General features: G+C 48.8%; 1 protein-coding gene across 2 annotated transcripts in view; it reads right to left on the reverse strand.

Moving 5' to 3' along the window:
• TMEM82 (transmembrane protein 82) overlaps nucleotides 1-4199 on the reverse strand; it is an 87368-nt gene extending 83169 nt beyond the window's left edge. The window contains exon 1 of one of the 2 annotated variants that reach the window (XM_085609034.1): nucleotides 3771-4199. In XM_085609034.1, the coding sequence (XP_085465160.1) occupies nucleotides 3771-3852 (82 nt within the window). In that variant the 5' untranslated portion in view covers nucleotides 3853-4199. Of the gene's footprint in view, nucleotides 1-1761; nucleotides 2165-3770 lie in introns of those variants that run through there. The other variant, XM_085609033.1, reaches the window with a different exon arrangement.
• Between the last annotated feature and the right edge of the window lie 20230 nt (nucleotides 4200-24429).

Raw genomic sequence — 24429 nt, forward strand, 5'->3', positions numbered from 1 at the left:
ACTGCACATCCTGCAGTCTTGTCCCACACAGGATACGGACTGATGAAGTTCTGGTTGGAAACAGAGGAGACACATGGTTATGGTTTTCAGAGGATTGCATCGTTGGACATTCTCTATGAAGTGTTTGTCACCAAGGCTGTCACAAGCCACCACAGAAAATAGATTGTGAATTATTGGTAAATTGCAAAGATTTGCATTTTTGAGACGGAGGAAAACGGTCAGCTCTCCAAAGGATTGTACTATTGAATATCGACCTCCAGAATATCGTGGACAAAGTATCGAGGGACAACATATTGAAAGGTACGTGCATATAGGGAAGTATAACTGTACTATTCCTCAATCCACATCTACGTACCTTGAAGACATATGTACCTCCTAGGTGCATATATGAACATCTAGACTTACTTACCTGTCAATATATGTTTATTTTTTTCTGCCCTTGACATTGTCTCCCACTGATTTTCTTGGGTTGATATTCAGGACGCACACCCTCGGAAGCATTGAAACTGGATGACGGAGATGACAATTAAGGGCTGCTACAATAAGAGTTTTATGGGTTCTAAAACCACTGGATGCCGTGATTGTATGCGAGCTCCCTTCTTTCTAGAGAGCGGAAGGGCGTAGTGCTGCTGTGACACTACAGTTGCATCGAATCCCCTAGTGATATCCAACATTGCACCACCGTTGATTGTGTGACTTTGTCATGGAGTTTGGCTTCAATTCCTCATGCTTTTTGTCCTCTTCCCAACCTCACCGTTGATTGTGTGACTTTCTTTTTGGCATTGAGTTTGGCTTCAATTCCTCATGCTTTTTGTCCTCTTCCCAACCTCACCGTTGATTGTGTGACTTTCTCTTTGGCATGGAGTTTGGCTTCAATTTCTCATGCTTTTTGTCCTCTTCCCAACCTCACCGTTGATTGTGTGACTTTCTCTTTGGCATGGAGTTCGGCTTCAATTCCTCTTGCTTTTTGTCCTCTCCCCAACCTCACCTAACACTCATAGCACGATTGTGGCTCAAGTTCTCCTGCACTACAGTTTGCTATCTTGTTTTAGTTACTCTGTGGACAATACTTGTGATAGTGATGCGTTAACAAAGATACAATGAAAGAGACAGACGTCACAAGTTGTTGGTAGCCTGCGGGCGGGAACTTCAATCTGCCCCTCGGCCCCCATGATCACACTCCCCTTGCAACTCATAGGCACAGCACAGTTTAACGGTGGTGGACACTAAATGAGATTTTAGTCTAAGCGCTACGATTAATTGAGCCCATCCCTATCTGCTATTGTTACCTCCATGTTTGTCAAGTGTATTCTTCTGTTTACTTTTGAGTACTGCTATGTATAGCGCTCACTTTGATAGGTTAACAACGGTTCAGTCATGTATATATTTCCCAAATAAAGCCCTCTGGTGAGTCTGGTTCACACCATACAACACCACAACTAAGCCAAACGGATGAATGCTAAAATGTGAAACACAGATGGTTGTCGAAACCGGCCCCCAGCACTGTTGCTCTTTGTTACTGAGGGCCGAGCTAGCGCATTATAAAAGTCAAAATAATAATAACGGTAATATTGCAGAATCGCTGCAAAACCAGGCCCCACCCCTCCAACACCGGCACCCGCACTCCCAGCCTCCGGGCAAACGCCCGCTGCGCCAGTCCAGAAACGCGCTGGAAAATACTATTCCCTCAGGACCTCCTGTACTACTTTGGCAGGTTTTACCTCCCAATACCATGTTTGGGAAGTTGGAAACGGGACTCACCTGAAATTAAATCGTATCCAATGTAAAACACGCGTGTTCTTTTCAGCATCTTTTCCATGCACAGATTCTGCCGAGTAGTTTCGGGGCAGGGGCGGGTTCGAGTGGGGCTGTACCATGGGTGGTTGGGCCCAATCGGTATCTACTCCCAGCTCGGACCGAGCCAGCCTGCAGGTGCTGCCCCCTAGCAACAGATCTCCGGCACTTCGCGGAGCGCTACACAATTGGCAGGATTAACCATTTTGCCAACCTATTTTGAGTTCCTCTGCCACTAAATATAAGCCCTGTAAAATATTCAGATCATAACACCCCTCCCCTCGCCATCTTTGAAGAAATCTGACCCTCACAGCGCCTGTCCTGAAGCTTGTTTCTGGCACTGAACCGGCTGTTGCCAGAGAGGAGGCATGACTCATCCAAGCCATTGATCCTCTCATATCACTCAGGCTTGGCTCTGATAAGTGCTCCAGCAAAGATTTGTCTTCCATTAAACGAGAAACAGGATTTGGCAAAGGCGCAGGTGCAAGAGAACTAACCAGGAAGGCAAGGTACATTAGCTCCAACAGGAAAACAAAGGGGGGGCTTCTGGCCTGCCCACATTCCAGAAGCCAATTTATCTAAGGAACTGTTCAAGAGCAGGAACCCCTCGAGCACCTGTCCAAGCTCCACAGCTGTCATTAGCTCTGGGGCAGGGGACTTCAAAGCCACAGGCAAAATTTCATTTTGCCATTTGGGCGCTCACTGTCCCATAGCGGTCACTGTGCCATTTTGCTCCTCGGTACTCTGTGCAATCGCAGAACATAAAGATATTCTATTTGACTACTTTATGACCTTCATCGAGATCTAGGAGCCCGCAGCTCTCCCACTGTCAGGCCTATTCGCTTAAAGAGGTCAACTGGTCCGAACATTTATGGCTTGTCTTCCATCCAGTATTGTGTTTTGCCATTTAGGGCAACAAGCATGGAAGGCCATGCAGTTTTACTGGACAAGTATGGTATTGTATAGCATTTCTATAGCGCTTCATATGGCTTACGGAGCGCTGAAGCACATTAGAGGATCGGTAGGACATTACTCCATGGGGGAGCGGTTGGTTAGAAGCGTGTCGGATTGTAATGTGGCCTATGGGGGGCGTGTTTCGGAATGTGAGAGAGGAGAGTGGGGTACCGACAAAGCTACTGACTCACATAGGTGGGTAGTTGAGAGTGGGATGGAACACATGAGCTTGTAATACATTCTCGTGTTTGGTTGAAAGGGTGTGGGTTGCGAGTGCAGTTTATGTGGGGAATGTTTTGGTAATGGCACGGACGTCTCTTGTTCCTGCCATCCCATCCTGTAGCTTATGCTTGGAGTGAATGGAGATATATTAAAGACATAGCTGGGCCTGGGCCTACAATCAGCAGTATGCTTAGTGCTCTGGACTGAAATACAGCAACTGACTGAAGGGCACCCTTATAGCTTGGGAACGCTGACTGTTTCCACTGTGTATGTGTCTGGTGCGCTGCACCTTAGAGGGGAGCCAGGTCAGACCCTGGATAATCCCTGCACCAGGGGTCCCTGCAGCACAGGAGACCCCAGCCCTTCAGATCCATCCAGCCCATGGCCAACGAATATCTGTGAGACATGGAAGACTCAAGGGCCCTCAAAAGGGGGGGGGGGGCATTATTGCTCTATGCCACTGAGGACATCCAGGACTAAGCTGTCCACTGGCAGCTTGTGAAGCGAAAGAATTACATTCAATCCATGTTATACTGCTAACAGAACAAACGAGCATGCTGGGATTTGTAGGCCAAAATATCTCAGTATCAGTCAGTGCTTTTGGCTGCCGGCCCCGATTCATGGCATTGGGCTTCCCGACAGCTCTATGTTCCGTGCGCTCCACGGAGTGGCCAAGGTGTGTTTTTTGTGTTCAGCGATTATAGAGGTCCTACCTTCCCTGTGAACCTCAAAGCGCCGCCGTGTCTGCGCGCCCCTCTGTACCGCGCCTGCCCTAGAGCACCGCAGGGCTCGCGCCTCACCTTGCAGGAAGGAGTCCAGGGGACTGCAGCTCCATATGTCCCAGGGCAGGCTGGGCAGGAAAGACTTCAGGTAGGACAGCATGGTGAGCGGGGGGCACTGACTGGAATCAGTGATGGAGGAAGCAGCTCTCGGAGCAGAGGAGGAGAGACCGGTGCCCTGCGGGGAGAGGTGTGCGCTGCTACCGGTTGTGCTCTGCGCCTGGTCGGGCAGGGAAGCAGCTCGCCCAGTGTCTGAGCTGTAGACGGGGATCTCTGTGTTCAGCTGGTATCGGCCGTTCCTCTCCTCCAGGGATACACTGTTTACAAAGCCTAGTGACTGAGAAGGTTCAAAGGTCAGTATGGATACATGCGACGTGCGCTGACAACGGCAGAAGGAGGAGGGGTAGTGGATGGAGTAAAGGGCGATGTGCTCCGAAGGTTTCCAAAAAGATGAGCCGGGGAGGGTCAGAAAAGACTCCTAGACTGCTGGGTTACTGGGTAAGAGTGATGATCGAGTCACTCAGGCTCACATTACTTGTCTCACACGGAGTAAGGTCATGGCCCGAAAACGGAGTGAAGTGGTGAGAGCTAGAAGCCAGGCACCCCTAACCTTCATCTTACAGAGTGAGGTCATCATAGCTGCCAGGCCACGTATGCCGCATTCAGGTATTCCTACCCCTTTAGCCAACTGCAGGTTGCATTCTGGGACATGTAGTTTCGCTTTTTCGGGTAATTTAGGGGTTGAAAACTACACAGCTTGAAAAGTGCTGTTTTCGGCCAACTAACCATGTCTGGATGAAGGTATCACAAATGACGTGAGTCATTTTGGCAAATGGGAATCTGTGGAGAGAGGTAGTTAATTCTGACTTTCCTCTTTTATATCACATACGGTGAGGAAGGTTTGGATGAGAGGGCGAGGCAGAGAAGGGATTTGGGGTGACTAAATAAGGGAAGAGGGGGGTCGTAGTTATAAATAACCCTATACCCCTTGTGTTTCTTTCAGCTAGCCCTGGCTTTCTCGCCAGCTTCACTTACCATTCTGGGAGTGGTTCCAGTGTTCTCATTATAAGTATTTACCTAGATATCCCAGCATGCAACGCGCTGTTACATTAAACTCTAGCCGCGGGACATTACATCCTGCCACTTTGCAGCGGCTCCAACCCAGCAGCAGGAGTTGGTATAATGCAAACATGTGTGAACATTTCTTTAATTTGTCTCTACCTAGTGACCCTCTCCCTGCCAGTGTGCTCTGCTTTAACCCTACTGGTCTTTCTTTTTATTATTATCTGTGCGTTACTGGGGTGTATGAAGAATAACTAACCCAGAGTCGCGACCCTTGCCCCATCTAACTGCCCTATTGATAACAATAGACCAAGGTGAGCACAACCCAGAGGCGCAACTAGAGCCAAATTTCAGCAATAGGCAGAGTGGAGATGCAGGAGCTCTAAGAATGGGTGAAAACACAAACAAAGCCTCGTTAGCAAGTAAATGGTCTTTTAAAGACCTCTGAAGTACTAGGGTGGGGCTGTGTGTGTCCGGGAAGCTGTCTCGGCCGGGCTGACACACACGACTGGGGGGGGGGATTCTGAAACCGTTTGAGCCCAATGGGCATTGTGCACCTTTGAGCCCAATGGGCGTTTTGCGCCTGTCACAGCCCCATACCCGGGGTCATGGCCGTCACCCTCGTTACACGCATCACGTCCTTCAATTTGCCTGCGCCGCTATTAGTTTGTTTTGGTACAGCGCCGTTGACCAGGTGAATGGGTAGCCAGGTTATTTCAGGACTGTGTCCGAATGCAAAGCTGCAGCTCCACCAACCTGTTACACGTGCACCTCTAGCTGATTCGATGCAATCTGTTCGGTTCTGTTGGAGTCTGGGCTGGTGCTAGGCATGGGCAGTGTGGGCAGCAGCCCAGGGCCTTGCCCTCAGCTAAAAAACAGGGGGCCCCACTTCACTGTGAAATGCCACACTTTCGCAGTAAGCCCACCTGCTCCTCCAGGGCCCGTGCCCCACACAATCGCACTAAAATTGCGAGATGTCTTGACCTTGTTGGTCAGGGTGTGATGGCATTCCTGGGGGTGCAGGGGTGGGAAGAAGGGACACATTGGGGAAGTCACAGCAGCCGGCTGAGCCATGCCAGCAATTATGTTGGCTCACAGTGTCAGAGGCGAGGCAACACCTGTGTTAAGTACTGGCCATTTCCATTCTGCATTTAGAATCTAGGCGACATTAGGTCCCTTTGTTTCCAGACCAGTCAAACATAGGTAGGGAGAGGTGGGTAAGGGGAGGAGGGAGCTGCCAGATCAACTTTAGGGTGACCAACCGTCCGTAAATTTCACGGACCGTCCGTAATTTGGACCTCACGTCCGTTGTCCGTGAGGGTCCCTTTTATGGGTGGCTTTTGTCCGTAATTTTGGGCATTGCAGGGAACAGCAGTGATCCCTGCATGAAGCCTCAACTTCCTGATGGGGCCAACTTGCACTCCTCCTCGGAGCACAAGAGCAGCCCCACCCGCCCATTGTCATTCTGTGGGCTGATAATTGGCTGATGATTGTCACATACAGAATGACAATGGGCCAGTCTGGGCTGCAAAGCATGTGGTGGGCCTCCCCCAGCCTCTGTCTAGGGCAGGGCATTCTGTGAGACAGAAGAAATGTGCAAGAACGCCAATGCTGCTACATGAGAATCCAGTTGAAGAAAAGAAGCTGGTGAAAGAAGTTAAAAAGAAGGGGCTAGAGTTCTTTCAGTCTCGCCATTTTAGAAGGGATGCATTTTCAATATTATATTCAAGGAAGCCATGATTGCTGCTTTTTTATTTTATGCAACTAACAATCATTGACAAAGCCAATAGTTCTGGCTTGTTGTAGGTGTAACGTTACTTGTTGTGTAATATATCTATTGTTGGACTTGGCCCTTCTGGCAGGTTCACCCCTGAACTTTTTGCTTTTTATTGGTGACTTGGTGTGGTGATTTTTGGTTTCTGCGCACTTTCCCTGTGTCCCAGGGTAAAGTGCGTGCGCGCTCTGAGTGCATGTGGTGAGATAGGCCTGCCCTCCCATAGGAATGCATGGGGAATGTATGTGTCCCTAGTAGTTCCTGATGCGTGGGGTGTTCAGGCCCGAGTTTGGTATGTGCGGACTCGTGTGATTGAATGCTGCGCGATGATGTGTGCGGCGTGCATGTACCTAGTATGGAAGTGCCACTTCTAGAAGTGGGCACTTCGGTGTGCAGTGTAAAATGTGTGCCTTGTCGCATGATTGGCTGGTTGAGGTCATGTGACGGGCTAGGGATTCCCCAGAGTCAGGATGAGTCACCCAGTGGTGAATGGGGAGATCAGCAGCTAGATGGGTGGGAGGAGTACACCTGGGTCCTGAATAGACAATGCTGGCTCCGCCCCCTGTGGTGCGACTGACGACCCTAGCCCTGCCAGTGAATAGAGTGAGGGGCTGAGCACATCAAGGGTGCTCCCCAACCAGCTGCGACTGGTTTTCCCCCTCACCCTGAACCCAGAACAAAGGGATTTGGTGTATAAAAAGGGGCTGTGTCCCCTTACAAAATGTTCTTGTTCTGCACTTGAATCTACCAGGGGCGCGCTGCTGCTGGGGCCCAGGGGAAGGCTTGCCTCCCTGGGCCCTGCCCAGCCCCTGGATGCCCTGGATGCCTTCAGGACTTCTGGGACCATTCTTTTTTTCCATTGCCCCTTACTTTCTAAAGGCCTCTTTGCTGGGAGCTTTGCTGCTCCATTTCTTTGTGCCTCCAGGACTTTACAGAGACTTCATGCAGCCGTTTTAGCGCCCTGGGAGCGCTGTGGTGCTTTATTTCTTTGAGGAGCGCTGGATCGTTGCAGCACCGGGCTGCACATCACCGTAGAGGGAGGGAATCCCCAGCGTAGGGATTCCCCCGCATTTGCCTTGTCGAGCGGGAGCCCACCCCGCTTCATCCTGTTTCTAAATTGCGGGTGCCCACCCCGCGATTGTGCTCCTAGCGAGAGCCCACCTCGCTTCATCTTTATTTGGGAATAGCGGGTGCCCACCCCGCGATCTGCTATGTGCGGCGGGAGTCCACCCCGTGATTGGCCGTGTCCGGCGGGTGCCACCCCGCCTTTTATCTTGAATTTGGAGGGAGCCTACCCCTCTTACAGAAGAAAATCACCGCCGCGGCCCGAGCTGCATTTACCAATCCTCAACCAGCCTGCGGCCCGCCTGGTTGTGGGCGGGGCCGCGGGACGGAAGGGGAAGTGCCGCCACTTCCGGGAGAAGAAGCCCGGGTGAAGTGGGAGAGCAGCGCGAGGCTCCCGTCTGCGAGGGAAGCCCCGCGCCGCCGGAGAAGTGCTGCCGCCCACAAGAAGAAGATTCCCCTGCGCCGGATCCCGGTAAGTAAGGGCTGGGCAGGGGACAGGGCTGCACAGTGCTCGCGCTCCCCCAAGGGAGCAAGCTTGGTGTTGGTGCAAGGCACCGAGTCAGAGCGGCCCGTGTGTGCAGCGGGCCGCTCCAACGACCTGGGCATCAGCATGCTTAGAGCCCCAGAGGGGGGCCAGTGTTGCCAGTGGCGCCACCGTAGCGGGCCACTGTAGTTGTGGGCACGATTGTTTCTAGAGCCAGATGGCTCCAACGAGGCGGGCATTCTGTATTTAGAGTCCATAGGGGACTCCAACGCCGGCCAATATTGTTAGTCAGAGCCCTGAGTGGCTCTAGCACGGGTGCCAGTTTGTTCTTTGAGCCTAGGTGGCTCCAACGCTAGGGGGACATGTCGTTCTAGAGCCTAGGTGGCTCCAACGTCTGTGACATCATTTGAAGGGCCATTGAGAGCCCATGCCTTATTTGCCTACCACAGCTGCGCAGCACTTAGTGCCAGCTGCAGCGTTTAGGCCCTGTGCTTGTCCCCAGCTGCCCAGCAAGTAGTGGGCAGCTGCTACGTTTAGGTTTTGGCGCAACCTGGACTATAATGTGATTTTGGTGCTAGGAAATGTACAGTGTAGTATGTTTTGCGCACCCTGTATTTAATACCTCTAAATGTGGTTATTTCTGCCTAGAAGGTTGTCTTACCTGCTTAGGTTGATGGTAGGGAGAAGGTACTTCCCTGTGCGATGTGCGCCCCTAGTATAGTTTTACTTAGGTGGTTAGGTCTACTGCGTTAGACTAATAAGAAATTGCAGAATATGATTTATGCCCCTGTGATGGATGCAGGATAGGTTTTATACCTGATGCTAGTGTGATGACGCTGAGGTCATTATTGCGCCAGTAGATACTGGTTATGTTCTACATGTACACTTGGTGATTTGTGCTATGTTCTAAGTGCTAATTCCTGACAGTGGTCCATGTGGCCCTGTCCCCTGTATATATAATCCCTTGTAAATTCTGCCCGTGCCTGTTGGCACATTGTAGAGTGTGTGTTTTTATCTAATGTGTTGTGTATAATACAAAGGCTATTTTTATATAATACCTTGTGTGGAGTTTCCTTTGTGGTGGGCCTTGGGTGTTGTTGCTGGGTGCGCGCGCAAACGCTTTACACATCGCCTCAGAGATAAGCCTGACTGCTCGTGCCAAGCTACCAAGGGGGTGAGCAGGGGTTATCTTTGGCGTGTACCTTCCTTGCCCTGACTAGAGTGGTGGTTTCTGCCTGGCTTTGGTGCAAGCCCTAGCCAACCAGAAATCCCATTTCTAACATTTGTGATCAGCGGTGGGATTTGGTCTTGCGTTTGCGCTGTACCGCAGCGGCAACTGGCTGCACCATAAAACTCTGCATCTAGATAAATCACATGGTATAAGGATTATTGTTTTAAATTTGTTCTTAAATATCATTTCTGTGGAAATGTGTTGCTGGTGCACTTTGAGTTGAGTGTCCTGCCAAGGACAGAAACCAGAAACTGTAGGAGGTAACAGCCCTTGTGCAGACAGCGGGTTCTTGGGTTGGCCTGCAGTAGAAGCTGGAGGAGGTAACTGCCCCTGTGCTGTTTGTTATTTCTGGGGTTGGCCTGCAGTAGAAGCTGGAGGAGGTAACTGCCCCTGTGCTGTTTGCTATTTCTTGGGTTGGCCTACAGTGGGGACTTAATTGGTAGTTGTCCCTAGCTCGGGAGGGTAGATCATCCCCCTAAGTGCAGTGTGTTTTCTGGATTCACCAGTAAGGGTGGGATCCAGTGGTGGCAGCAGATGTGTGTCCAGTGCATGTATTCCCATTCCCAGTTCCAGGGGTAATGGTACCTGTGTCACGTGGTGGTCAGGTTGAGAAATCAGGGGCGGTAGAAACTGTCTTACCAGTCTTGGGAGGGGTTTAGGGATGAATGTGTAATGCGCTGGATGAATGTGAACGTCCCATTCCCAGTTCCCAGAGTAATAGTACCTGTGTCACGTGGTGGTCAGGTTGAGAAATCAGGGGCGGTAGAAACTGTCTTACTAGTCTGGGGGGTGTGTAAACTATACTAAGCACCATTGTTTAGCTTAGGTGTTTTAAGCCACACCCTTAATTACATCGAACACCCCCTTTGGAGAGACCCCCCCAGTTTTTTCATCCCACTTAAAGCCCTGGAAACAACACCATGTCACAGTCACCTCATGACCTTGCACTGTGTATCATGCATGACGTATGACTCAGATTGCCTATGTGCAAGGGCATAGTGAACCCTAACCCCACCCACCCTTTGCTTTAGGAACTACAGCAAGGGTGAAATTCTTGATAGGCCTCTTCTGTCTGCCACTCAGCAGACAAAGGCTCAGCTCATAATTAATATGAAAAGGTGGGTGGGTGAGTAAGTGAAGGGATGGGTGGGTGGCTGGATAGATTTGTGAAAGGGTGAATGGATGAATGAACGGGTGAATCGATGGATAATGAGAGAAAGGATGGATGGTTGAGTGAGTGAGTGGAAGGATGGATGAGAGAAAATGTGAAAAAAGGATGTATGGCTGGAAGGGTAGATGGATGGGTAAAAGGGTGGATGGATGAGTGAAAGGATGAATGGATGAGTGAAAGGGTGGATGATGGAAAAGTGAATGGGTGGTTGGATGAGTGAAATGATGGATGGATTGATGAATTGACTAGTGAAAGGATGAATGGATGGACGTATGAGTGAAAGGGTGGATGTAAGGATGGATGAGTGACTGAAAGGGAGGGTAGATGAAAAAAGGATGGATAGATGGGTGAAAGGGTGGATGGATTAGAGATAGGGTCAATGGATGGATTCATGAGTGGATGAGTAGATGGCTGGGTAGAAGGAAGGATGGCTAAGTGAAAGGGTCGATGGAGAGAGAAAGGGAGGATGGATCGATGACTGAAAGGGTGAACGGGTGGAAGGATGAGTGACTGGGTGGATTGATGAGTAAGTGAAAGGATGGCTGGATGGGTGTAAGGCTAAAGGCTGGATGGATGAGTGAAAGGACGGATGGGTGGAAGAGTGGATGGATGAGTGTACCGATGGATAGGGTGAAAGGATGGATGGATGGATGGATGAGTGAAAGGGTGGATGGAGGGGTGGATGAGTGAACTGATGGATGACAGGATACATGATGGATAGGTTTGCAAATGGTTCAATATGTTTAGATGTGGGTGGGCTTAATTATATACTATTGTGTGACCTCCTCTGATGTGTCTGTAAAACTTACCTTTTGTCCCAAAGTTTTGTTCAGAATTTTGACCTCCAGTCCTGAATTGTTGTCCTGAATTTTGACCCCTTGTCCTTAATTTTTACACTCACCGTCCTGAATTTGCACCCATGCCAGTTGGCCACCCTAATCAACTTTAGGTCTCGCTTAGGCAGTGCTTGCACTATCTCTTTGAGACATGCTGAATTGAGGTATTTTTAGGTCGAGCCTAGCGCAGCGCATAGCGCTGCCCTATGGGGAGGCTTCTTGTAATCACTCTTAACTTCTTCTTGTGGGTCTGACTCCTCCCACATATTGGATTGGCCTTTTCGTGTGGCTTTCGGTAATGAAAGCACGCAAATGGCCAAAGGCGGGCGCATGTCCCACCTCTTTGTTTACTGGTCACTCTCACGGCCTTTTGCTGTCGGGAGCGAGCAGGGGCCCGCAGAGTGTCAGCTGCATTCCTCGCATCCCACGGCGTTTTGCCTGCGGGAGCGAGCAGTGCCTCCTTGTTTATCTGTACATTCCTGCCTCGCGCCATCCTTCTTCCCTCCCTCCCCGCCTCCCTTCCCACCCTCCTCTTCGCTCCACGCACCTTCAGCAGCCCCTCTATTGCAAGACTTTCCCGGGGTGGAGGTACCAGGCAGGCCACCCAGCGGGTCGTCTTTATTGGGTACAGTGGGGAATGAGCTCCTCGTGTTCAGCCTCCTCCTCCTCTTGGTGCCCACACAGTGCGCCAGGCTGCCGTGGGAGGGACAGCTGTCCATCATTCAAGCCACAGAGGGCGCCATCTGCCCTGATGCCTCTCAGAGGAGGCAGTGCGTGTCACTGCAGGGCTGCCCTGGCTGACAGTACCAGGAGCCCCAGCCGTGAACACTGTGCCCGCAGCCACAGGGTGCATTGGGTAGTTTGGGAAGGGGGGGGGTTCGTGCAAGATGGCGACTCTACCCCCAGCTTTGCCCGTGATTGAACATGCAGTGCTTCTGTGCCCGTACTGGCCGCACCACAGACCGAGGAGGAAAGCGCGAGTGGGCATCCTTTACTGTGGTGGGGCCCACTCCCAGTGGAGCACCTCCACTTTCCCCCAGTGATGGGGTGATCGGGGCCCAGGGGTGACTGAACTTCGGGGCCTGTCACATGCTTGAGTAGGGTCAATGGCGCGTGGCAGCAGGGTGAGACGCCCGTGGCTCCTCCATCCAGCTTGCATCTGCTCCGAGGCGCTTGTGTGATGTTAAGCTGTATGGTCGTATCCAGTGCTAATGTTTATAAGGAGCCGGGTGCGGTGTTTGCCTGATGGGAAGAGCACCTGGCCTGGGTTAATGATGAGGGCGTTGGACGCCTTCGGAGGGTCCCTCTCCATCCCTGTCTGTGCTCTGGTGCTCTCTGGGTGCAGTATATAGCTCCTAATCCCACCTGGTCCCCCTTTTATCTATTGGCGAAAGGGATGCGTGACACGATTAAGTAATAATTGTAATAGAAAGCATCGATTTTATGAACGGTGAGCGTGCAGGCGGGCCGGTGCGCTTTTTGGCGCCTCTTTATGAACCTACGGAGTCTGCAGCTGTGCCCCTGTTTAGCCCGTGCTGTGCCTCCCGCTTGTCCCGGAGGAGGGGTGGACATTCCCTGGTGGGAGCACCTCTTCAGGATGGGCAGGCCGCTGTTTGGGGTGGATGCTGTGGTGTTGGGAGGGGGCTCGCGTCTCTTGTGGCTGGCTGCAGTAAATAGGTGTAAACTAGGGGTGGGCGGAATTTGTGAAATTAACTTTCGCAAATTATCGCGAAAATATTTAAAATTATCGCAAACAAGCGGAAATATCGCGAAGATGCAGAAGTTTTTTTCCGGCATGTTCGCGAGATTTTCTGCATGGTTGCGGGTCGCCAACTTACCCAAGTGGTTGCTTGCGGGCTCGGCCATCTTGTTTTGAGTTGTCTCGCGGTGCATGATTGCGAGAAGAAAGACGTGATCGTGCGACGTCACTGCGGGCGCGAACTGTCGCGAGACAGCGCAAATGGCTAAAAACAATACAACATCTCATAGAGAACGCGACCGGATCAAGAAAACTTGTCGGCGAACGCAGGGATTCAGGTAAGGCGATCGCGCACGCGCGAGAATGTATAATTCTACAGCGCGAGCAAGAAACAAATTATCGCCAAGCTGCGGAAACCGGAATTTTTGACATTTTCACGCTCTCCGCGGAACGCGAAAATGTCAAATTATCACAATTTCCGCGAACGGAACGAAATTTTCGCCCAGGCCTAGTGTAAACACCGCTCAAAATTACTGCCTGGCAGGTATCACTGTGTCTAATTTACGTAAATTTAACCCAAGCAGCTTCTGCCAGATGGGTGCTGTTCGTTGTTTTACCTCATTTGGTGCCGTTCAAGAGAGGTTATTGCATATTTAGCCTTCACATGGTTTCCATGTTCTGTGTAATGCACAGTGGCAGATTCTCATCAAGGGCGTTGGGGCTCTTCCCCCTTTACTTTTGCCCCACTACTAAAATAAAAGCAAAGTCTAAATGTGTTTGCTATTTTAATCATTTGCAGCATGCATACTTCTTACACATCGTTCATCTTTGTTATAGCTGGAGGTCAGAGGCCAGCACTCACTTTGTAATGATACTGCAGCAGTGGCGGCTGGTGAAGTTTGGGAGTGGTGAGGATGGGGTTGGACTTGAGGTGGGAGGAACAGCATTATTTGGAAAGCCTGTCGGAATTTTCTGTGCAGTTGTTTTATTTTTTAAATCGAATAAAATGATGCATTTCCAGCACAATTTTTTTAAAATAAGAATAAAAAGCAACATAAGGTAGTGCCCCCAAATAAAGAGAGTTACCATAGTCCAGGCGTGATACAGTAGGCACCTAGACAACGGATCTCTACCAGTAAGTCAGAAGCACACATAGAGTTTATGAAGACGTTGAATATAAAAGAAGCAACCAGATACCTCTCTTTGGATTTTGGAAGAGAAAGAAAGGGCAGTGTAAGCTGTGCAAAACACACTGGCTTGTTGTAGTGACTGTTTACATTTTCCTTTATTCCAACTGTTGTCCTGGAATTACATGCTTTGTTCCAGTCTGAACAGCCTTCTCAGTTCACATGAAATAGATAGATATGTGTGTTTACAGGGCAGTGTGTAAAATTCAGAGCCCATCCTGCTGCTGCTATGGATTCAAGGAAGGCTTGAGATTTCCAACAGGCATTTAGACAACTTTCTCTTCCTATACACAGATCCCCAGAAGTCTGACAGCCCTTAGTAAGTTGACCCAGAAACACCTTTGTATTGTCTCCATGCACAGGCAGGCTACCTAAAGAGATTTGTGCCTAAATAACATCTAGGTGGATCAAACGCAGAGATTAGTTGTTGGTCATGGAGGCAGGCCTTCAGTTACTGTTTGAGAAATCCTATTCCTATCGAGCTGGTGCTCGGAGCTGTGATGGGAGGCTGATCGGATCAGGGAAGGCCCGATGCTAGCAGATACTGGAATTAGATTGCAGAATAACGCTGCTCTTCAGGATGGAGGGTCTAGGGGAGGCACAAGAAGAAATCATTCTACCTCTGTATAGAGGTGCAGATTGTGAGATATGTTAATTGGGGCTCTCCTGTTCTCAGTAAAAATTCACAACTTCAGTTTGTAATCCAAAACTATGCCTGTAGTTTAACAATATAGCCAGAGGTTGTATTTCACCACACATAGGACGAAGCATGCAGTTCAACAATGAAAGCTTCACGCTAGAAAAAAGAGCTTCGTGTACTGGCTGCAATGACAGTTATAGATACTGCCTTGGAGTGCGCACAACTATAAATAAGCATGACTTGAGGTCTCTGCAAAAGATCAAAGGACATACATACTTGTTAATCAGGTCGAATGGCACTGAATAAAACCTCTCACCTAGTGGTCCACATGGTTGGGGTCTGGGAGCGCCGTCTGCCACTAAACACATTGTTTATTGCATGTTTCGATATAACTACATCCACCATACAATATTCATAGAAATTCATCATAAAAATCCAAAAATCGCATTACGCGAAGTACCTAAATGCCTCATTGAAAATAACCAGGATGGCAGACCTCTGGCATCGGAAACTACCTTTGACCTCATTTCAGCTGATTGTGAAAAAAGCGGCAAAAACGCATTCACCAATGGAAGACAAAGCAACGTTAAGTCGACGTGCGCACGCATGAATGGAACTACAATCCTACACGAAGCTTGAGCCAGTGACATACCTGGGCCTTGCTTTCCCCCCTTACCTAAAAAGCAAGTTCTTGGAACTGCGCATGGGGAAATTGCCTTCCAATGCTGATCGTCCTCATTGGAAGTCCCATGGCTCAAAGCTTGAAGCCTATGTGGGTCATCAATACAGGACTTCATGCATCTAATATGCATCTGCCCAGTGTTAGGGTACCACCGCCGCTATTTGCTGAGGAGACAGATTAATGAAAGCGGTATCCGCACCTGTAGATCTGCAATATAAAAAAGTCTGGACACAAAGGACCCACAATTAATTTGTCAACTGATAACATTTCTAACCTAGTTTGAGAACTTAACGAAACAATGATACAGGCTACAAACATTATTCAGCTGCTCCTGCCCGTCTTTTTAAGAGTCACACAGTTGTAAATTGAAATAATGAATCAAATTTTAAATGTGGTACTAACTGTCTATACTTACTCTTCCTTATTTTATTTTAACATGCGGAGAAAATGGATTTTATGCATTGGAATATTGTAATGGTTTTAACTAACTATACAATAAATCATTTTTTACTTACTTGCTTACTCATCATAAAAATGAAGTAAAAGGAAACACCCGAATCAGTAACTGATGACCAGATTTTTGGTTCATGCTAAGGTGTCACTGGAAGAAACGCGACGGAAATCCCTTTTAAGTAAATTGAAGGGAGCTTTTCTGGGACAATGTGCCGCCTTGCTAGACTGATTCCCAAAAAGTCAGAGTGATTTAGCTGGATGGGAAGGTGGCGATGCTTCTATTGAAAGTGGTAGCTAAAAGGTAAGTCTGGATTCCTTTCCATGAGTCCAACCCCACAAATCCCTGCAAGGCAGTGGCTGCCCTCTGATTGCTCGGTGCAATAAGTCAGGGCCATACAGTCACCTACAACACAGGTTCCTGTCCTCCACCCTGCCCAGCCACGGACTTGCCTTTCATTGGATGCCTGCTTGCAACCCTCCATGCTGTCTGCCCTGCCAGAAGTGTGCGTTGTCTGTTTTTTGTAGTTTTAAATTGCATGAACTCGACCCCAAGGTTTTGGAGTGCTTTACATGAGTGCACATTACATTACACAAGGACACATTTTTTTATTTTACCCACGGGGAGATTAAGTGATATGCCCAGAATCACAGATTGTTGAGCAAAAAGATTTTTCATTTATCGAAGCACCGGTCCTCTTATTCATACAAAGGCATACATGATGAATAACGCTACTCTATAACAAATGTATTGAAAAGCGGACAGTACACATGTACCTGCAGTGTGCACCACCTTCGCTCCATGCCGCCAGTTCCACAGGCCTTCTCCTGGCTGCCAGACAGTGACCCTGAAAGTCACACATGCCTCAAATGGCCTCCCTCAAAAAGTGCAGAGCGGGAAGACAACACTTCAAGCCTGCGCAGTGTGTTTTCAAGAGGCCTGATAATAAACTGCACAGACTCATTGACTTCCATCCGGCTTGCAACCTCTACCCCACCCTTTCCCAACTTGTCACTGGGTGGGATACATGACCCAACCCCCTGTGACGAGTTAGGAAAACGGTGGGGTGACCATGCTCTCCACTCCCTGATTGAAGTGAAGCCCCACGATTACAGGGCTTCAGTCTAAAACGCCCAGGGCTAATTTCACCCTCACGTCATCAGGGGGTGGAGACTGGGCCTCGAGGCTACGTCTTTGCCGAGCTGATGACCTCACACCCCTCAGGGCGGTGAGATCAGCAGCCCGGCAAATACCGCAGTCTTGAGTCATTCCAGTCGTGGGCAGCAGGTGTAATGCATCACATCAACGTCACTACAGACTGCAGTATCATTATAAAGTGAGTGGTAGCCTCTATACCCCAGCTATAAGATGAACGATGTGTAAGAAGTATGCATGCTGCAAATGATTAAAATAGCAAACACATTTAGACTTTGCTTTCCTTTTAGTAATGGGGCAAAAGTAAAAAAGTTGTTTTACTGTTTTCCCAAGCGCACTCTGAAGAGGTAATACAGCCTGCGTTTAAAAATCATGTGGGCATTTTTGAATACAGAGAGATTTTTCCCGTGACCAAGGCTTGCTAGAGCTGAAATGCGTAGGGAATGTGAGCCTCTTGCCTGCATGTCTTCATGAAAATACAGAAAAGTGCTTGTTAACGACCGCTTGCAAGTTTTTAAAACACATACATAAAAGGCATTGCCATTTTCAATGCCAATAGCTCAAACTCTCACAAATGCGAGACCTATTGCATTGCAAATGCTTGCTTAAGGAGTCGTCAAATTTTAGAACCGCTTTTTACAGTTGACACTTGAAGATTACAAGAAAATGTGCATTTACCCAACTCACAGTGAAAACTATAGTTTGTAGTCGGCATATAACCAACTAGAGCAGTGAAATGAATCCCACACTATCTTTCTAGGATTGTAACTGGCCCCTGGATAGCTCCACAAAAATTCTCTGTGATGGGCTCATTATCTTGGGTAACTATTTCATTAGCAGAGGAAAAGCAGGCTGCACGTGCATATACCAGTAGCTGGTGCATTAATGTGACATGCTATCCTACCTGCATCAAAACTTGTAACTTTCTGATTACACATCTTGGAAGCTGGTGGATCAACTGAACAAGCAGTAAAACCGGCATTGGAACATGTGACCTGCATGATATACACAAGTGTGTGCTTCAGGTCACACAGTTGTCTGTGGCGGATGCTCAAGTCACTCATATGAACCTAGCTTGCTTAAAGTCGTTTTTTTGCGTCACACGCAGTGCAATACTTGAATTTGTTTTGAGACCTTTTGTTACTTTATTACCACATCCCATTCTAAACTGAGGTATAGGAGTACATGAATGAAGTAGCAATTTTACTACAAATTTAAGTGAATTGTTTAGAAGGTGTTTGTAAGTAGGTGATTAGTTTTGAATGATGTGGCGCCTTAGCAAGTAATAAGTAGCAGCCTTCTGTCTTCAGGGCACCAACTACCCATGTTGTAGCACTTGACTCGTTAAAGGTAGCAAGGCAGAGCAGGTCAAGTCCTACTCAGGGCGGTGGTGTGGGCTAATCCCTAGACCGAAGACATGCAACAAACCCCAAATAAATTATTGTCCAGTTAATTCTTTTACCTATAAAAAGCAAAAGTACTTTATTATGCACAAACTACTCAGTACTACCCATTAATTTACAAATATACACCTGATGGCAGGTGTAAATACCTAAGGTAACCATCTTTTTAACAGTTCCCACCCTTAGTGAGGCCTGAAAACAACCACCATACTCACCCATATGCTAAGCACAATATAATAGAGTGTAGTTATCATAACGGACTTTGAGTTATTTTTATTATGAAAGAGAAAAGTGTGCAAGAAAAAAGTAGGGGGCAAGACCGCAGACGCAGGATCGACCGAGGCAAGAAAACTACAGTTCCCATTATTGTAAAAGGGTGCGCATACGGCACGGTGCACGCATATGGGATGAGAGGCAGTTTAAAAATACTTCTGCCATCATCCTAAGGGACACATCACGGTGCGACGCACGGACACAGGATTGTGATAGACATTGGATAAAGGTTTATTACACCTGCACCGCGTTGCTGCCATACACCACTACTTATGATGTAAGTTACAACAGTACAAAGGTTGATGTCCCCTGCTCACTGTACTTCCGCATGTCACCCCTCCACCAGCCGACCCAGAGGGGATTAATGTCAGTACATCATTTTTTACCATCTTATTTTTGTTTTGCTTCAGATATATAATCCACGCGTGCCCATTACGTCACCTGTGAAAGCTCTCGCGCACACCCATGTTAATATTAGCACTCTAAATGCATTTCTAAATCCCTTTAAAATGCCTGGCCCAGTTTAAATTCAAAATAATGCAAAGGTTATCTTTAATACTATGGAGAGCGTGTTTGAAAACTTCATGCATGCAGTACAAACGAAACAAAATACGCAACTTCCCGTGGTTGACAGTAAGTATCCCGCGAGGTAACTCAGTCCTGCGGCATCTGATGTGCGGAAGGCTGCACTGCGCCGAAGGTGTATCTCACGAGCAGCTCACTCCCCCCTCACCCCCCACGAGGCGCCCCATTGCCATGTCCCTTCATGTGCAAAAAGTAGTTTTGTGTACCACCTGTCAGTGATAAAGGCAGTATCATGAGATAGGATCAGAGTTTGAGGTCAAAGGTAAGGTCTCTCCAGATGACTCCATATCATGAAGGAAACAGTGTTCTAGTACTGGAGTGGAGCACAACCCTGTGCATTCTGGTTTCTCTTCCTGGTTCACTTCACTGGTAATCCCAATTGAACAACAAGATTAGAATAAGAGCGATTTGCTCAAACACAGGAGCGCAGGGCTGGAGCACTGCTTCTGTGGCGAGACATCATCTAGTAACTGGAGTCAAAGTGCAGCAGAAAGAGCAGCGTGGTTTAATGGTTGCTCGTCAGGAAACCATCACATTAAATCGCACAGTGTGTGTGTCTCGCACGTGACGTCGCGTCGGGGAGGAGTGAATCAATGGCTAGACCGACTTCACAAGTGCGGAGATTTTTCCGGGACACTTTGCACGATCGATATTAGTGCTCTTGAAGCAAAATACAAACAAGAAACGCTGCAGCATCGCGACTCCGGCCGCACCCACAAACCGGTCAAATGTGAAGCGAATTAAGGTACTCACCGAAGGGTCTACCTTTACCTTCATAACCGCGAGCAGGAAAACAGCGTGCGCGCAGAGAGGGAGCGAGCGGCAGAGCCGTAATAAATCTAGCGCGCGGTGGGAGACGCCATGCGCGTGCACATCGCCTGTCCGTGCGCGCACAAGGTTTGTCTCCCTTGACGACAATAGAGTCTCGCCAAGGCGAAGCAGCTGTGCTGCGTTCGCTAGGCGAGACCTAAAAACCAGTTTAATACACACAGCTTGAGCCGGAGTACATCTTGTCAAGGACAGACAAAGGAGTAAGTGTGTGACATATATATATATATCAACGCCCCTTTCTATTAAGAGAGAAGCTCTGTGGTCTCCTGTAACAGCTTTCCTCAATTATAGTTTCAAAATTCATTATTTCATTATACACAACAACCATATTCAGAACAAGTCTCCACTCCACGTCACAGTGATTATATTTATCCTATTTCAAATTATTATTCATTATTTTTCTTCTCTTTAATACAGTAACAGGTTGTTCATTATCTACACCATATTTACCAGTATGCATTAATGTATTCTGATCACAACCATTATTGTTCAATTTTGAATAGTATAATACTAATGCAATTGTATTATGTAATATCTTAGTGCTCTGATGATATTATGCTTGGGAATATAAAATGTCACTTTTGTATTTTTCTTCCCTTTTGTCCTTTTTTCTTTCCTTTTCAAGTTATTTTCTGCCTTCCTTTCATCAACATTGTTTCATTATTTATTAATAGAAATGATAATGTAGCACTCTAAGCTACTTTCTTGTTTCTGACATTATCGTTAATATGATAACATAAATTGTATTTAACTATATAGTGCTTACTACAGCTAAATGGGGGGTGGTTGAAAAAATATCGATTGATGCTTTGTGTAGCTTTCACTTAAGCTTTAATACAAATCTCTCAAACTTAAAAAATGAAGAAATATTTGTGGTATACACTACTCGGCAACCTTTGCTTCCCATTACAAAATCATAACAGTAGTTGTGTTGGACTTGGCCCTTCTGGCAGGTTCACCCCTGAACTTTTTGCTTATATTGGTGACCTGGTGGTAGTGATTTTTGGTTTCTGTGCACTTTCCCTGTGTCCCAGAGTAAAGTGCGTGCGCACTCTGAGTGCATGTGGGAGATAGGCCTGCCCTCCCATAGGAATGCATGGGGAATGTATGTGTCCCTGGTAGTTCCTGATGCGTGGGGTGTGCAGGCTCGAGTTTGGTATGTGCGGACTCGTATGATTGAATGCTGCGCGATGATGTGTGCGGCGTGCATGTACCTAATGTGGAAGTGCCACTTCTAGAAGTGGGCACTTCTGTGTGCAGTGTGAAATGTGTGCCTTGTCTAGCGATTGGCTGGTTGAGGTCATGTGACGGGCTAGGGAATCCCCAGAGTCAGGATGAGTCACCCAGTGGTGAATGGGGAGATCAGCAGCTAGATGGGTGGGAGGAGTACACCTGGGTCCTGAATAGGGCTGGGTTTTCCCCACACAATGCTGGCTCCGCCCCCTGTGGTGCGACTGATGACCCTGGCCTGTTCTCTGAATAGGGAGAGGGGCTGAGCAAAACAAAGTGCTCAGGAACCAGTTGTAACTGGTTCGCCCCTTCCCTGCACCTTGAGACAAAGGGTTTCACTGTATAAAAAGGGGCTGTGTCCCCTTACAATTTGTTCTCTTGCTGATCCTAATTTGAGGGGGGCCTGCTGCTGCTGGGCGCCAGGAGAGACCGCCACTGGGGACTGCCTCCCTGCTGGAGGGCCCTGTGAGCTGGCCCCTGGGCCCACTCCTGGCCCCCTGCATCTGAAGACTTTGTTACTGGACCTGGTTTTTATCCCTAAACGCCTGGGAGCGCTTTTGTTTGCTTTATAGCGCTAGGAGCGCTTTACTTTGGACCCCAGCGCTGAGAGAGCGCTTCGGTGACGCCTCTGTCGCACCGAACTGTTGCCTAATCGAGGGAATCCCCGGCGTAGGGATCCCCCCTCGTGGTGCCGAGAATTGTAGCGGGTGCCCACCCCGCATTGTGTGCTCGTTGGCGGGTGCCCACCCCGCTTATTTGATTATTTCGTTGGCGGGTGCCCACCCCGCTTCTTTGTGGTGATTGCGAGGGAGCCTACCCCTCTTACGGCCGGAAAAATCCCCGCCGCGGCCGGGGAAGCCCAGGAAGTCAGGCAGCACTGACTGGGACAGGGGCGTGGCCTAACCAGGAAGCGGACGGGAGCCTACCCCGCGCTCCTGGGATCCAGGCCGCGAGACAGAAGGAAGCCAGTGCTTCCCCGAGAGAAGAAGAGCGAGAGGAGTCTGCGAGCAGCAGCGCCGCTGCTGCCCCGTCGGAGTGCTGCCGGTCCCTGAAGCGGAAGCTGAGAGCGGAGCCGACGCGGGAGTCCCCAGAGCAGCCCGGTAAGTGAGAAGGGCTGGGGGGACTCCGTGCGTGCGCTGTGGGTGCCCAATGGTGTAAGAGCGAGTACGCTCCAACGTCTGGGGGCACAAGTGATTTCTCGAGTCCCCGAGGAGGACTCCAACGTCGGGGGCATTGCTTTGGTGGTTAGAGCGGCCCCGGAAGGCAGCGGGCCGCTCCAACGTTATCGGGGGCCACATTCGTGTTCCAGAGCCCACGAGGCTCCAACAACGGCGCATTAGTTGTCTCAGAGCCGCCCTCGGCTCTACGGCGTTTGGGGCATATTTGTTCTTGAGCCACGAAGGCTCTAGGGGGCATTTTGTGCAGCTAGAGCCCAGGAGAGGCTCCACATGAGTGCTGCAGATTTGCGTTGAAGGGCACAGTGGTGCCCACGCTCATTTTCCCAGCTGCCCAGCACTTAGTGGGCAGCTGCAACGTTTAGGTGGTGGCCTTTGCGTCTGCCTTGACTGCGTGCGCAGCCCATCCCTGACTTTGGACACAGGGCGCCCTAGCCCCGACAAGGCCAGTTGGCCTAGGGACTGCCACAAGTGGTGGCTAATGTGAGTTTTGCGCTATTGTTCCTAACCTGCACCTCTGAATGTGTTTTTATGCGTCATGTGCCTTGTTTTACACCGCTGAATGTATTTTATGCATCATGGGTTTTCCTTTCCTGCACCTCTGAATGTATGGTTATGCGTCATGTGCCTTGTTCTACGCCGCTGAATGTATTTTATGCATCATGTGTTTTCCTTCCCTACACCTCTGAATGTGTTGTGATGCATCAAGTGTAACGTGCTATTACCCCTACAGGTATTGTGATACTTAGGTGGTTGTTTTCTCCTAGTACAGGTGGTGCTAGTGAGGTCCTGGTTCCCTGCGCGATATTTTCCTAAGGTGGTTAGGGTTGCGTAGGCGGTACTTACCTGTTACCAGTAGTTACTGGTTGTGTGCTATATGTGTTATTTTGTGCTACAGTCATTTTATATCCTATGTGCTATTTCTACAAAGTGCTAATTCCTGACAGTCGTCCATGTGGCCCTGTCCCCAGTACATATAATCCCTTGTAAATTCTGCCTGTGCCTGTTGGCACATTGTAAAGTGTGTGTTTTTATCTAATGTGTTTCGGTATAATACAAAGGCTATTTTTATATAATACCTTGTGTGGAGTTTCCTTTGTGGTGGGCCTTGGGTGTTGTTGCTGGGTGCGCGTGCAAACGCTTTACACATTGCCTCCGGGATAAGCCTGACTGCTCGTGCCAAGCTACCAAGGGGGTGAGCAGGGGTTATCTTTGGCGTGTAATTCCCCAGCCCTGACTAGAGTGGTGGTTTCTGCCTGGCTTTGGCGCAAGCCCTAGCCAACCAGAAATCGCCATTTCTAACATTGGTGATCAGCGGTGGGATTTGGACTTGCGTTTGCGCTGTACCGCAGCAGCAACTGGCTGCACCACAAAACTCTGCATTTTAGATAATCACATGTTTAGGGGATTATTGTTTTTGAGTTCCATTATTTCCTCTCCTAAAGGTGTCCTTTGTGGATTGTGTACTCCTGTTTTAGCTCAGACACCCAGGTTCCTTGTGTTGAACTTTTCTCAAGAACGTCCGCCAAAATGGAGCCAGCTTTTAATTTCTGTGGTCTGTTTCTCTGTGGTGCACCCACTAGCAAGCATGTCTTAAAGTCTCAAACTGTACACGAAAGCAAAGCATTCTCTTTGGCACACGAGGACACATTAGCAAATGCGGTAGTGGTACACTGCCTCATTATTGTTTTTTTTTTTCCATTAACCCAATAGAAGGTATCAGAAAGGTTTGAATATTGTGACAAG

This window comes from Triturus cristatus, chromosome 1_2, assembly GCF_964204655.1.
Source record: "Triturus cristatus chromosome 1_2, aTriCri1.1, whole genome shotgun sequence".
Taxonomy (NCBI): domain Eukaryota; kingdom Metazoa; phylum Chordata; class Amphibia; order Caudata; family Salamandridae; genus Triturus; species Triturus cristatus.